At 38.8% G+C, this 12,874-nt stretch overlaps 1 protein-coding gene and 1 non-coding gene across 2 annotated transcripts; one reads left to right on the top strand and one right to left on the bottom strand.

Moving 5' to 3' along the window:
- Nucleotides 1-2,421: 2,421 nt before the first annotated feature.
- LOC132915380 (U6atac minor spliceosomal RNA) lies at nt 2,422-2,528 on the bottom strand. The gene has a single exon (XR_009659843.1). It is a non-coding gene; the product is annotated as a U6atac minor spliceosomal RNA (small nuclear RNA).
- Nucleotides 2,529-9,784: 7,256 nt separating this feature from the next.
- LOC132915367 (putative fatty acyl-CoA reductase CG5065) lies at nt 9,785-12,154 on the top strand. Its single transcript, XM_060975169.1, has 7 exons — nt 9,785-10,018; nt 10,109-10,410; nt 10,510-10,757; nt 10,994-11,178; nt 11,466-11,641; nt 11,735-11,989; nt 12,061-12,154. Exons 1-7 carry the CDS (start codon nt 9,785-9,787, stop codon nt 12,137-12,139), a joined length of 1,479 nt encoding a protein of 492 aa, XP_060831152.1. The 3' UTR covers nt 12,140-12,154.
- Nucleotides 12,155-12,874: the final 720 nt, after the last annotated feature.

The raw sequence follows: 12,874 nt of genomic DNA, 5'->3' as shown, positions 1-12,874 counted from the left end.
GTGACGGTGCCCTGTGGAGGAATGCTAGTGAGGGGTGTGTTTAGCGCATGAGACCATTGGATTTGTTAACAACAATTTTGGCTAGAAAAGTGAGGGCAATAGCCATTGCTTCTGATTGGATAAAAAGAAGGTTGGTGGGCAAGGAAGGATCCCAGGTGCCCTCGAGAGAAAGTTGCTAGTGGGAGACACCGAATGAAGGAAAAACCAAGTTTCCCGTTTCCTTCCGTAGTAGACAATAAATTTAATGAAGTCTTGAACTAAAAGATTTAATCTGAAAGACCTTAACTATGAAAATGCCCAGATTTATGGTTGGTCCCTAAAATTATTGAGGGTACCCAGTAAGGATGTGTAGACATCTGGCTGCCATCTTGCTCGCAGTGTGTGGTCTGATCTCTGATGTGGATTGAGATGTGGTTGATGTCACAGGTGCTTCGTCAAGCGTCGCATTTGATTTCTACCAATTATCTATAAACGGGTATGTTAATATACAAAATATTTCCAAATCACTCACGTTAAAACGAAATAAAAAATTTTTAAATAACAAACAAAACAATAAATAAAGGAAGGAAGTTAAGGACCTAACAATAAGAAAGACTAAAAAGATCTACAGCAGAATAACTTAATCCTATACTACGACTACAATTAAATTCAACTTTATGTTTATACAGTTCTCCTAACGTTTCTCCTTGGATGTCGAAATGATTTTGTCTTTCCAGAACTATTCTACCCTCTAACCAAATTCAAAAGCCGCTAAAGTATGTTAGGTATCAAAGCAATAGTGGAGAGTTTATTCACAAAGAAGAATTTATGGTATTCTTCACCAAAGCTTCCACTATTTTTTGTATGATTTTCTCGAAATTACTTAGGAACAGTCACGATATCTCAGGTGATCTTTTTAACACATTGCGTAGAGCACATTTTTGAACGCTCCAGAAGTATGCTTGGCAAGCAATAGGATGCATATATGCACATTTTTAGTGTGCATTTGGAATTACATTCGCATAAAGTGTTCTTAAATATTACTATATATTTTATACATCTATTTATTATTATTGAGATATGTATAATTTTATGTGCTAGACTAAATTGACCGTGAAGTATTGACACACATATGTGAATATGAGTGTCTTAAAGTAAGTGTGTGCGCGGCGTCTCGGAAAACAGATGAATGTAACTGTTACATTGGCAGTCTGATATGGAAGATGGCGAGACGAAGAAAGTGCCGAGACGCGTGCAAATGTACATCGACGAAAATCCTTTTTTCTTTTTTTGTTTTTCGTGGAGGAAACCCGCACGGACACCCGCTGCCTCTAGGGGGAAGAGCGGCGTGGTAATGTCGGACTCCAACCGACCAAAACCTCCACGATGACCGTCCCTGTTGCGAACGAGGGGTGCCCGGGAACCGCTGTGGCGACACACCGGGCCCCCCGCGCACAACATTCTGTCCGTATTACGTCTCGCACTCTCCCAGGGGCCGTCCGGACCCCAACCGGATTGCTTGGTGCCTCCCGGGTGATGGAAGGTCCAACACGTAACTTCAATCCCTTTCAGAGGTCGCTGCGGCACCCGCGCGCCCCATGTAGGCGCGTCCACGGGCACAGCCACGCCCTCGTCGGCCAATCCTCTCGGGATGGGAAGTCCGCTCCCTCTCCCGCTCCGCCACCTCCTTCCGCAGCATAACTAGCTCGCAGAAGGAGGCTACGGCCTTCCTGCTCCTTTCGCTCGTCAACAGCGCTTCAAAAATCGCCGGTGGCGAGAGGTCGAACCATATTTCCCCGATGAGATAGTGTCGCAGTGCTGCCCACGCCGGGCAATGTTCCAGCGTGTGCTGCGCCGAGTCCACGCTTGCGTCGCAGTGATGGCAAAGCGCGGTCGCTTCCTTCCCGATTCGGCGTAAATACTCGCCGAAGCATCCATGTCCTGTGAGCACCTGCGTCACTCTGTAGGTCAGGAGGGGGGGGGGTGCGCCTCCGTCCAGCCAAACGTCCCAGTCGAGGCCGGCGCGCCATCTGTCGAGCAGCTCCCGCAGAGCCCGCGCCTCCACGTCCGCGCCCGTCGTTCCAACTTCGTCCAGCAGACCACGATTACGGAGATAAATCTCGCGACACCTCAGGGCTTGTAGCTCGAACGGGGGAAGCCCAGCGAGCACCGCCGCTGCCGCTGCCGAAATGGTGCGAAAACCCCTCGTAATTCTGCTGGCCACCGACCTGTGCAGTCTCCTGATCGCTCGGAGACTGCAGCTGCTGGCCCTCAGGTCCCCTGCCCAGATCAAAGCTCCGTAGAGGAGCTTTGCTCGCACTACGCCGACACCGGGTCCGCCCAGCCGAGGCTGCAAGCGTCCCAAAGCGTTCGCCGTCGCCTCGACCGACGGTATTAGACGCTCAAAGTGAGCGCCGAATATCCAGTGACTGAAAAAAAAAAAAAAGAATATGGTAAGTGCTACCGAAAGGCGACGGTACCCTTACCATTTATATGTGTTCCATCCTTGTCTAGGGGAGTGCTATAACGTCTCTCCTTTCATACTACACATCGACGAAGATCCTGGAAATCGTTTACTAAATAAATCTAAAACTATTTTAATATGAATTGTATGTGTAACCTTGGTGTTCCTTTACTTTTATTTCGGCAATTAACATCCACAATTCTCAACAATTATATAAGATCTTTTACATTTTAAATATTATTTATTTCACTAACTTGAATAATGCTTTCCGGTATGATATCTGGTAAAGCATACTCCATTGTACAATGGTGTTCGGAACGATTTGCAACAGTATCTCGATTCGCTCTTTTTTCCATTGGATAAACAGACTTTACATTGTTTGGTTGGGAACTTCTTCTTGCCTTTACTCGTTATTGGTTCAAGTATATACTGTTTCATATTATCAGAGAGTCTATATGGTAAGTCAATGCGTAGATGATTTGTTGTATTTGAAATACATTGTTCCATATCTATAACTGCATCCGCTGATTTTTCTTCCGTCGTCCACAATATCATCAGGTAAGTAGTAAATCTTCATATTTCATTTTTTCATTATTACAAAAATTATAGAACATAAATGCATTGGACAGGCCGCAGTTGGTGGGGTATAATACTACCTTTTTCGGCCATTTAATTTTTTTTCTCGATATTGAGTAATATGATAGATACTGATCAGTAAGGTGAAATAAATTTTTCTGAAGAAGAATTCCTCCATTTTCCTTGTTTAGAATCAGCCTTATATTTATGTAGATTTTGTAAATGATAACTTTTTTCTTCAGAAATAATTTGGAAAAATTGATTGCCAAATATACAATCAACAGCTTCCTTCACACTGCAGTTTCTTTGTAATGATGTCGACGTAAAATTAATTCTTTCAAAAGGTTCCATTTGGAAATGTATCCTCATCAGTTCATTCTTCAATTATAGGCTCATCAGCCTCCATCTCTGAATCTTCACTTTCACATGAAACATTATATTTCTTATTCAGTCTTCTTCTATGTCCAATCACACTAAATTCATTTTCGTCGGAAGTGTCGTTTGGTGCATCAAATAAATCATCAAACAACAATTCACTTTGAATTTCATTTTCTTTACATCTGTGTATCATTTTTCTACTTTAATAGAATTAGGGCCTATTTCATAAAATAATTTTTGTTATAAATTGCAACAGATTGAAAATGTAAATGATTTTTATAAAGGCTGTTTCCTTACAAATTAAAACACGAACATTGAAATAACAAAATGCACAACAATAAAAAAGTAGTTTTAGAAGGTACGGTAGATGATCCGCACAGATCTATTGACGTACTGGCTATACTGACTGATTTACATTTACTGATGTATTTACATGCTTAGAATGTGAACATTCAGTTCATTTGCTAATCATTTGTCACAATAATGCGCAAGATTTCATTACCCTGGTAACGTAACAAAAACATTTGTCTCTGGTTGCTTACGTCATCGATTGAGTCGAAAGACATGAAATTGAAAACTTTAATAAAAGAGCTATTCAATGCGATACATATAATTTTTCATTTACCTGTCCATTGATATGTATTATTACGCGATACTTCACAATACTTCATAATACCTTAATTAGTTCTTCGAGTATAAGATTAAATAATTTTTTTCGTGTTTCCCGACTTCCTATTTCATGTGCACTTGAGTGAGTATTGTAATAAGCAGTGACCAGTAGTTTTTATGGAACTCGTTTGTGATATATGCAAAATATCGTACGGCCATCAGTAGATTCCTGAAGAATACTTAATGCACATGTAGTTTTTCTGTAGACATTGCTATTTTCATTACGATTCCTCTGTGAACAGTCTCTATTCCAATCGTGTTTTATATTAACTATTAATCATCATTACCAATATACCAAATATATTACCAAAAATTCCATCGGATCATTAATTACTACAATGGTTTAAATGCAGTTTTTGAATTCTCAAAATATTCATTTTGTATTCTACACTTTACGCAGTAAAAGTGGTTCATTATTGTGGTTATTCAATAATTTATAACGAATCAGTAAAGGTGATCGGAACATTCGACTTTATATGATAGTTACGTGAAACTTTGGCTATTTTCTGGAAAAAGTTGAGATTATGAACGGTATTTCACTATTTATTGTTAGGACTTGCTTCGACTTCTCGTGTTTATGAAAGTTGAACATACACTCCGCGGAGACTATATTAATCATGCGAAATATTTTAGTTATTTTACATTTTAACACGTTGACTGCCACGCGTGTTTTCAAGGAAATCTCCTTCAGGCCACGCGCACTGCAGTACCAAGCGTTCTCTGCTGCTAAAGAACTGAAAGGAAGTACTACTGGTACTCTATTGATCTCTCGTTTCGTTTGTTCGCAATATTAAAACCATTGGCTGTTGTTGAATATTATGAAGGAAAGTGTGCTATAGATTATTCCGGCCAAATGGTTTCTTATGCCACCAAAATTAGAAAAGGAATCAAATCAATCAGGTACAGAAAACTTGGCGTTCAACTCCTGAGAATTTCTGTTGTAAAGCTTTGACGGTTGCCAAAATTGCAACAAGAAAGGATATAAATATTAGAATATTTAGAAAGTTATTATCTGCAAAGTTATTAGGGTTGTCTGAAAATACAAAAAATTCTTGTCTTCGATGGAGTCAGCATAATATCGCCGTTCGGAAAAATGATTCCGGAAGAAGCATTAGACGCGCATGCAAAGTATGTTATACAAATAAAAGACTTGGAATGGACCGAACAAAGGCACAAAAGAATTTAAAGAAAACAACTTATTGTCCAAGTTGTCCCGACTAACCTCAGCTAATTTTTTTAATAAACCATTTTCGTCTTACTTTTATAACAATTTAATATTTTCATTATTTCCTCTGGAATATTTTTTCAAATAACCGACGATCCTTTGCAAGTAGTCAAATAAGCGACACCCGAATACGGGTGTCGTGGCGGTCAACGTGTTATACATTTCCTTATTTTATTTATCACATTCTTTATAAATATACCTGACAATTATTTAGATTCTTCGTCAAAGTATCTCTTCGAACATGTAGTGACTGTACGGATAACGGAAAAATCACTTTCATATGAAATTTCATTTATTCAAGCACAGTTTAAGATTGATTGACAGTTCCCTTAAATATCTATGGATTTCGTATCTTCTTGGCTACTAAGTCACATAATTCTTTCAACATAATTAACTGCGATGAGCTTCAATTTGTTTGTGCTCTGTCATTGAGGCCACTTCTCAAATACGTTCGTTTGAAAAGGCACCTGTTCATTATCATTTCATTAGCTGTTGCACAATGGATCCAGTTCAATATATCAGTACATACAACATATTTCAGTTGGTCTTTCCCAACACTATGTATATTTATAAATTCTTCTGTATTTACACCACTGTCGAGTTTTTATTTTGTTTTGTTTCGATAGCTAGAGTACTATAAGTTTCAAACCAAAGTCTTATAATCAGAATTCATTGAATCTAATAAAGGAAATGATACATTAAAATACATTATACATGAACGCTAATAAAATGTGTACAGAGTATGATACGAATTCTCAACTAATTGGCAATCAGTCAGGTTGCAATTGTTCGGTTGATATCGCGAACTGTGAACGCTATTAACGTTCTACTATATACAATTACGATCTGATATTGATACTCGCTGTTCATAACCGTTACATGTTACTCTACATGTCGAATCTGGGGTTTTTCGAATTATATCTATATCGAACCGGTAGTTGCTGCCATCAGAAATAGTCATTAAGCTGTTTTGATTATTTCGATCCTCGTTCGTTAATTTTTGAAATAAGGCAAACGATTGAATAGCAATGTTTCAAAAACTTATCGCACACTTCGAAAGAGCGACACTATTCTCAGATACCCTTTTTTTACTAGTCCTTGTTGCTGCATTCTTTTTGCAGATAATGGGTATTAATTTTTATTGATCATAGTTCATACTCTGGAGAACATGTGGTTAGCTTGCTGATGCCGGTATTAGATCCTTTGGTGCGTGCTAGTTGTTTGTAGCTGTTGATGCTGTATGAGAAAGTCATAGCATCATATGTTTCACTGTCTGCTTATTGTGCTGCGCATTGTCGTGGGGTACAAGTCAGTGGACGTCTCATTCTTCCTTGTTTCTATTTCGATATTCTTAGATTTTAATTTTGTTCAATAATAATGTTGTGTACTTGTTTATATTTTATGTGATATTGAAGTATTTGTACGCTTCGTATCTCTTATCCCTTTAAGACGTATCACGTCATGGCTTGTATGGAGCGCGAGACGTGACAAGAGTATTTGTTTACAAATTCTTGAAGGTAAAATAAAATGAAAATCAAAAATAAAAAAAATTGCGTTTGAGGCTTTATTTTTTAGTTACTTACAACTAAAGATCGGCTGAAATATCACTGTGCACGAGCAAATCTCCTGACACGAACGAAAATCGGTCAGGTCAGGCAGCGGGGTATAGAGTGAGCCTCAAATCAAACTAACGTAAGCGACAGTGTCACTTCGGAGACACAAAAGATCGCGAAATTAACGGATCGCTGGTGATCTCCTCGCGTCGCGGTTCGAACGAAATGATTCTTTCACGAATAGGGTGAAGAAAATAGGACTTCGTATGCGACAATGAGACTTATTGCAGAAATCCAACACAGTGACCGTTCAAGCGTTACAACAGCGTGGTTCGGAATGTTAGAACAGACTGACTCGAGATGCTGGAACGGACTGACTTAGCGCTAGTTTAGGAAGGTCCTTCTACCGAGAGTTTAATCCCTTTGGAGGGGGCTCCTTTTGTTATTGTTACAACAGACGTGATATGCGGGCTGTTCGGCCTACCTGGTTACTGAGCGAATGGTTCTCTTAAGTGGGTGACAACAGCTTCCCTCATACAAGTCATAGAAAAAGAGGTCGTGAAACTCGAAATCGTAATCCATTCTGCGTGACGTTTTCTAAGAAAAATCATCGATTATAGATTAAACCTGTTTACTCGTTGAAATTTATAACGGTATATCGAAAATATGAGTGCTCTTGCTTCATATGTAATTAATGAATAACAGCATATATAAACAATGTTTATACAGATTTCACACACGCACTGTGTTCGTCCCGTCCACGGATGCACAGAAAAGTCACATACATTAAGTATTCTCGAGGTGCTTTATAAGTTAACCTGATTATAATTGTCCGAGATTTGCTATAATGAGCCTGGGCTCGAGGCGACAACTAGTCGCCGAACGTAACTGCGGTCACGGGATGTGCATTTTACCTAACAGAAGTATAGAATTGCATAGCTCTCCTTAAAAAGAAATAGTTGTACCGATACATAACGGTAAACATTTCAACGGTCTCTGTCCCGTGGCTCGCCACACACAGACCCTATTCTTCAGGCAAGATGAATGCCAGATGTCGATGCATCATTCACGATATATGTTCAGCTAGCTGAGGATTCTTCTATATATCTTAGGATTTAGTTAACTGGCGGCGGAGCGGGAGAGGGAGCGGGCCTCCCATCCCGAGAGGATTGGCCGAAGGGGACGCGGCGGTACCCATAGACGCGCCTATATGGGGTGCGGGAGAGCCGCAGCGACCTCCGAAGGGGAATGAAGTTAGGCGCTGGACCTTCCAGCACCCGGGAGATACCAAACAGTCCGGTTGGGAATCCGGACGCCCTCTGAGAGAGGGAGAGACGTAATATAGACGGAATATTGCGTGGAGGGGGGCCCGGTGTGTCGCCGCTGCGGTTCCCGGGCTCCCCTCGACGCAGTAGAGACAGTCTCCGTGGAGGTTTTAGTCGGTTGGATTCCGACACTACCACGCCGCCCTCCCCCTTAGAGGCGGCAGGTGTCCGTGCGGATTTCCTCCACGAAAATATATATATAAAAAAAAAGGATTTAGTTAACTAAGGTCCTTCAAATTGACAAACAGTCTTTATCCTAACAGTCCGTATCTCGGTCACCTACTACGGGAAGGTACGGAAATCTGCTTTTCTCATGAAAGACGCTTCCCGCTAGCAACATTCTCTTATGGGCGACTAGCATCTTTCTCTAACCACCAACATAGAAATTAGCCAATTAACAGCAACGTCCATTTCCATCATAGTTTTCCTCTGCAGCATCACCGCGACGGAAAGTACATTCTCATGTCATCTCGTCAGCGAGTAAACCAACGTCTTTATGACCAGTGGATACTTCACATTTCAACTACGAATCCGACTTGGACTTAGGAAGAAAGTATATTCGTTATCCCGTTAACCGCAGATTCGTTATCGAACCTAAGACCATTGTTATTAGTGTCCAATCACCGCGGTTACTTGTCGATTCTGCAATACTCGCACTTGTGCTAATCAACATTACCTCGATTGCATAACAACGATGGCTAATTGCAGAGAATATTCATTACACGCCTTCAACTCTGATCATAATGTGAATCCGACATACAAATAAAACAAAGAACAGAGAAACTAAAGAAAACTATAAAAAAGATTGTTTAACACGTTCGTCGTCACGTTGCACATATGTATGCGACGGGTATACTTCCGTGGGGACCCCGTCACCGAAGTATCGTGACGCTCATCTTGTTCGAGTTAATTAAATATACGATATTATATATAGGATATACAACATAACAATATTAAAAACACATTATACCATACTTTTTATTAATTTATATTCTGGATAATATATTTCATTATTCTATATCGCATGGTATTCGTTAAATCATTCCAAACACATTTGGGGTGATTTTGGGCACTTCGAACAATAGTTATAGACTTCATCATCGCTACTCTTCTCACTTTCAAATATATTTTCACGCTCTTTACTGAACATTTTGAGGATGAAAAAATCACTGATGTACGTCTCACAAGTATGCTTCTCGACTAAATGAAAGATGTGAGATGTCCGCCATGAAATCCTTCCGAATACTCTAACTGGAAAGCTTATCGCTTTCTCCATTTCAGAAATGAATAATCTTTTCTTTACAATGAATCGGAGGCGATAAACAATGAATCTAAGGAGATAAATAATGAATCGAAGGGGATAAACAATGAATCGAAGGCGATAAACAATCGAAGATAATAAATGATGAATTCATGCTTGTCGCTCTATTTACATTCTGCGTATCGGCGGGTATTGGGCCCCGCGAGAAATTTAGCCGAATCAGGTTGGACGACGAACGTGTTAAGCTGAAGATTACAACTATAACAAATTTTAGATATTATTATAAAAACTTTCCAATTTACTATTTGATAATTCAGTGGCAAACAGGGACTGCAATTGTGGAGATCCTGAAACATGGATACAGTCAATAAAGAAAATGAAAATGCGATGAATAAAGGGTTGAATACTCTCGATGAATTCTACGCTGGTAGTGGGATTCTTGTGACTGGAGTAACCGGTTTCCTTGGAACAGGTCTCTTGGAAAAATTGATGCGCGTATGTCCACGCATCGCTGCCATTTGTATTCTAATTCGTGCAAAAACGAACGAAACGATAGAACAACGATTTAAGAAGATCATGGATGATCCCGTTCGTAAATATATTCTTGTTTCGTTCAAAGTTTAAGCCTGTCAGGAGACAAATTGATTAACTTCCATTACTGGAATTTTTCGTCTTCAGATTTACGATGGCATCAAAGCGAAACACCCCTCAGTTTTGAGCAGAGTTTACCCCGTGAAAGGTGATGTAAGTCTGCCGGATTTAGGTCTTTCGCAAGACGATAGAAATCTGTTGTTAGAGAAAGTAAACATAGTGTTTCACGCCGCGGCCACTGTGAGATTCAATGAGCCGTTACACGTGGCTGTTAATGTGAATACAAAAGGTACCGCTCGTGTCATCGAACTTTGGAACGAACTGAGGCATCCGGTTAGCACAGCTTATAGTAATGCGAACCTAGATGAGATTGAGGAAAAAGTTTATACGTAAGAATAAATTATACGCAAACGTAGTTCCATGGTTTACGAATATTATAATTAGAATTATATCGTGCAGAATATGTTCACTTATTATTGAATTTGCAGTACGAACTTGAATCCTCCAGCGGTAATCAATATGTGTGACAAACTCGATGAAACTTCGATAAAGCTAATAGAAAATAGCATTTTAAAAACTTATCCAAATACATACACATTCAGTAAGAATTTAGCAGAGCAGATTGTAGCAAGCAATAGTAAACACCTGCCAGTTGCGATAGTACGACCAAGCATAATTGGTGCTTCTCTGAAAGAACCATATCCTGGTTGGATACAGAATATTTCTGGAATTACAGGTATTTTAATAGATATTATTCAATAGTAATTGCTCAATACACCTTACATTTCACAAAGTGGAGTTAATCGGTTAGGTTGTGAGTGGCTAAATGTGAGGCTTTCCACTAGATTATCATTATTATAGTTTAAGTATGTTGTAGCTCACTAATACGAGAATTCATTCCTATCTATTTAACATTACATTTCAGCTAATCAAAAATTACAAATAATTTCTAAACCAATTTAATGTTACCAGGTTCCTTTCTGCTAATTGGCAAAGGATGTGCAACAGCGATACGAGGTAGGAGAGATGCAAGATTGGATGTAGTGCCAGTCGATTTCGTAGTCGACACGATAATATGTACTGCATGGCATGTCACGCTACATCGTGATCATGAAGTTAAAGTATACAACTGCACGAGTAACGCATACCCTTTTACGTAATATTTATTACGAATTTTTTTCATCTATCGTGATTCGATTGTTAGAGTATTCCAAAAGTTTCAGTTTATTTAAGTAACGTGGACAATGGAAGCGCAAACAAACGTAGAATACAAAAGTCCACATTTGATCTCAATACGTTAATTTAGAAAAATAGTGAATATAATGTAGTACTTATTTAATTGCATAATATTTTCTGAAATACTCGGATATTACTAAACCTTACTTTAAGCGTAATTCGATTAATTGTAGAAATATAACTATTTTAATTGACAAGATAAGGTCAGATAATAGATGCTACGATAAAGTGTAACATAGAAACGCCACTGAACGATACGCTATGGTACCCGGGTTGTCCAATTATAGCTAATAAACATATTTACAACGTTCTAAGTGTAATTCCACATGTTTTGCCTGCGTTTGTCATCGATATATTTTTAAGATTCCAAGGTAGTAAACCAATGTGAGTATTCTATAAATTCTCAAACAACGAGAACAATGTTTCTGAGATAATCTCTGACTTCATCTTTAATAATAACTAAAGATAATATTTCAGATTGATGAAACTTCTAAAAAGTGGCAATAAGCCGTTCACATCGCTACAATATTTCATCTTGTACGAATGGACTTTCCAAAGGGATAACTGTTCAAACTTGGCGAGGAAGGTAAAAATGTTGAACGACAGCGATATGGTCAAACTAGATTTAGAGGATATGGATTGGGATAAGTATGTCGCAGTTTACCTGATGGGAATTAGGAAATTTATTCTGAAACAAGACTTTAAGTCAACAGGTCGACAACGGTTATCAAGGTGCACATAAAAGTATCTTCGTGTAAAAAAATAGGAACTAATATAAATTCATATATTTTCGGTTATTTCAGGTTGTACTGGATAAATCAGATCACCAAAATATCCAGTATGGTAATGTTGCTATGGATAATATTATGTATTGAGTACTGACCATTTAAACGTTATGTTTTTCTCCTTTAAACAAAAACAATATAAATACAATTTTACGAAGAAGGGGCTTATTATCAGTTCCATTTTGTCTTTTCATTCGTGTTATTTCTAAATAAATTCATTTATGACATTGCTTAGAAAGGATGTCTGCATTTATATTCAAAATCAATCAGTAACTTACTCAATTTCTAAACGAAGAGTTTCCCGAAATTTTAAAACGCGTTTGCGTGAATTCATTAGCGCACTCCTTTTATCACTACGAATGTCGAATAGCATACGAATGAGAGAAGGCATATTTTAACGACTTCTATCCTTTTGCAAATCATCATATGGCAGGTTCCTAACCTTATACGTCTTATTTTTTAGATTTTTCCAAAGTATACATTTGTCAACCTAATCATTTATCTGAAAAATCGTTATATTTCTTTCTATATACAAAAAACCTGCCTTCCGTACGTCAGTGTCTCTTCTTAGCAACGACATCCAACTTCTCACGAATTCTTAAGACATAAATTTCCTTTCTAATGACCTTCCGGAGCATCTCCTCTAAAAAAATGTAAAGTTCAAACGCCAGGGGCGGCACTTGAACAATATGAATGTGAATTTTCATAAAAATGGTGTAACATTTTACAACAAAACTAAACGATATAATTCGGTGAGGGACAATGGGCCCTCCCTCGCCTCCACGGCTCACGCGGCGGAAGTCGCGCCGTCTCTGCCGTTCCGATCGGACGG

This window comes from Bombus pascuorum, chromosome 16 (genome assembly GCF_905332965.1).
Source record: "Bombus pascuorum chromosome 16, iyBomPasc1.1, whole genome shotgun sequence".
NCBI lineage: Eukaryota > Metazoa > Arthropoda > Insecta > Hymenoptera > Apidae > Bombus > Bombus pascuorum.
Note: the sequence above shows the minus strand (reverse complement) of the source record. Positions and strands in the feature narration are given on the sequence as shown.

Coding starts and splice junctions, on each gene's coding strand:
- LOC132915367 (XM_060975169.1), top strand. CDS start 9,785: ATGGATACAGTCAATAAAGAAAATGAAAATGCGATGAATAAAGGGTTG. Junction 10,019..10,108: donor AGAAGATCATGGATGATCCC/GTTCGTAAATAT, acceptor TTTCGTCTTCAG/ATTTACGATGGCATCAAAGC. Junction 10,758..10,993: donor GAATATTTCTGGAATTACAG/GTATTTTAATAG, acceptor TAATGTTACCAG/GTTCCTTTCTGCTAATTGGC.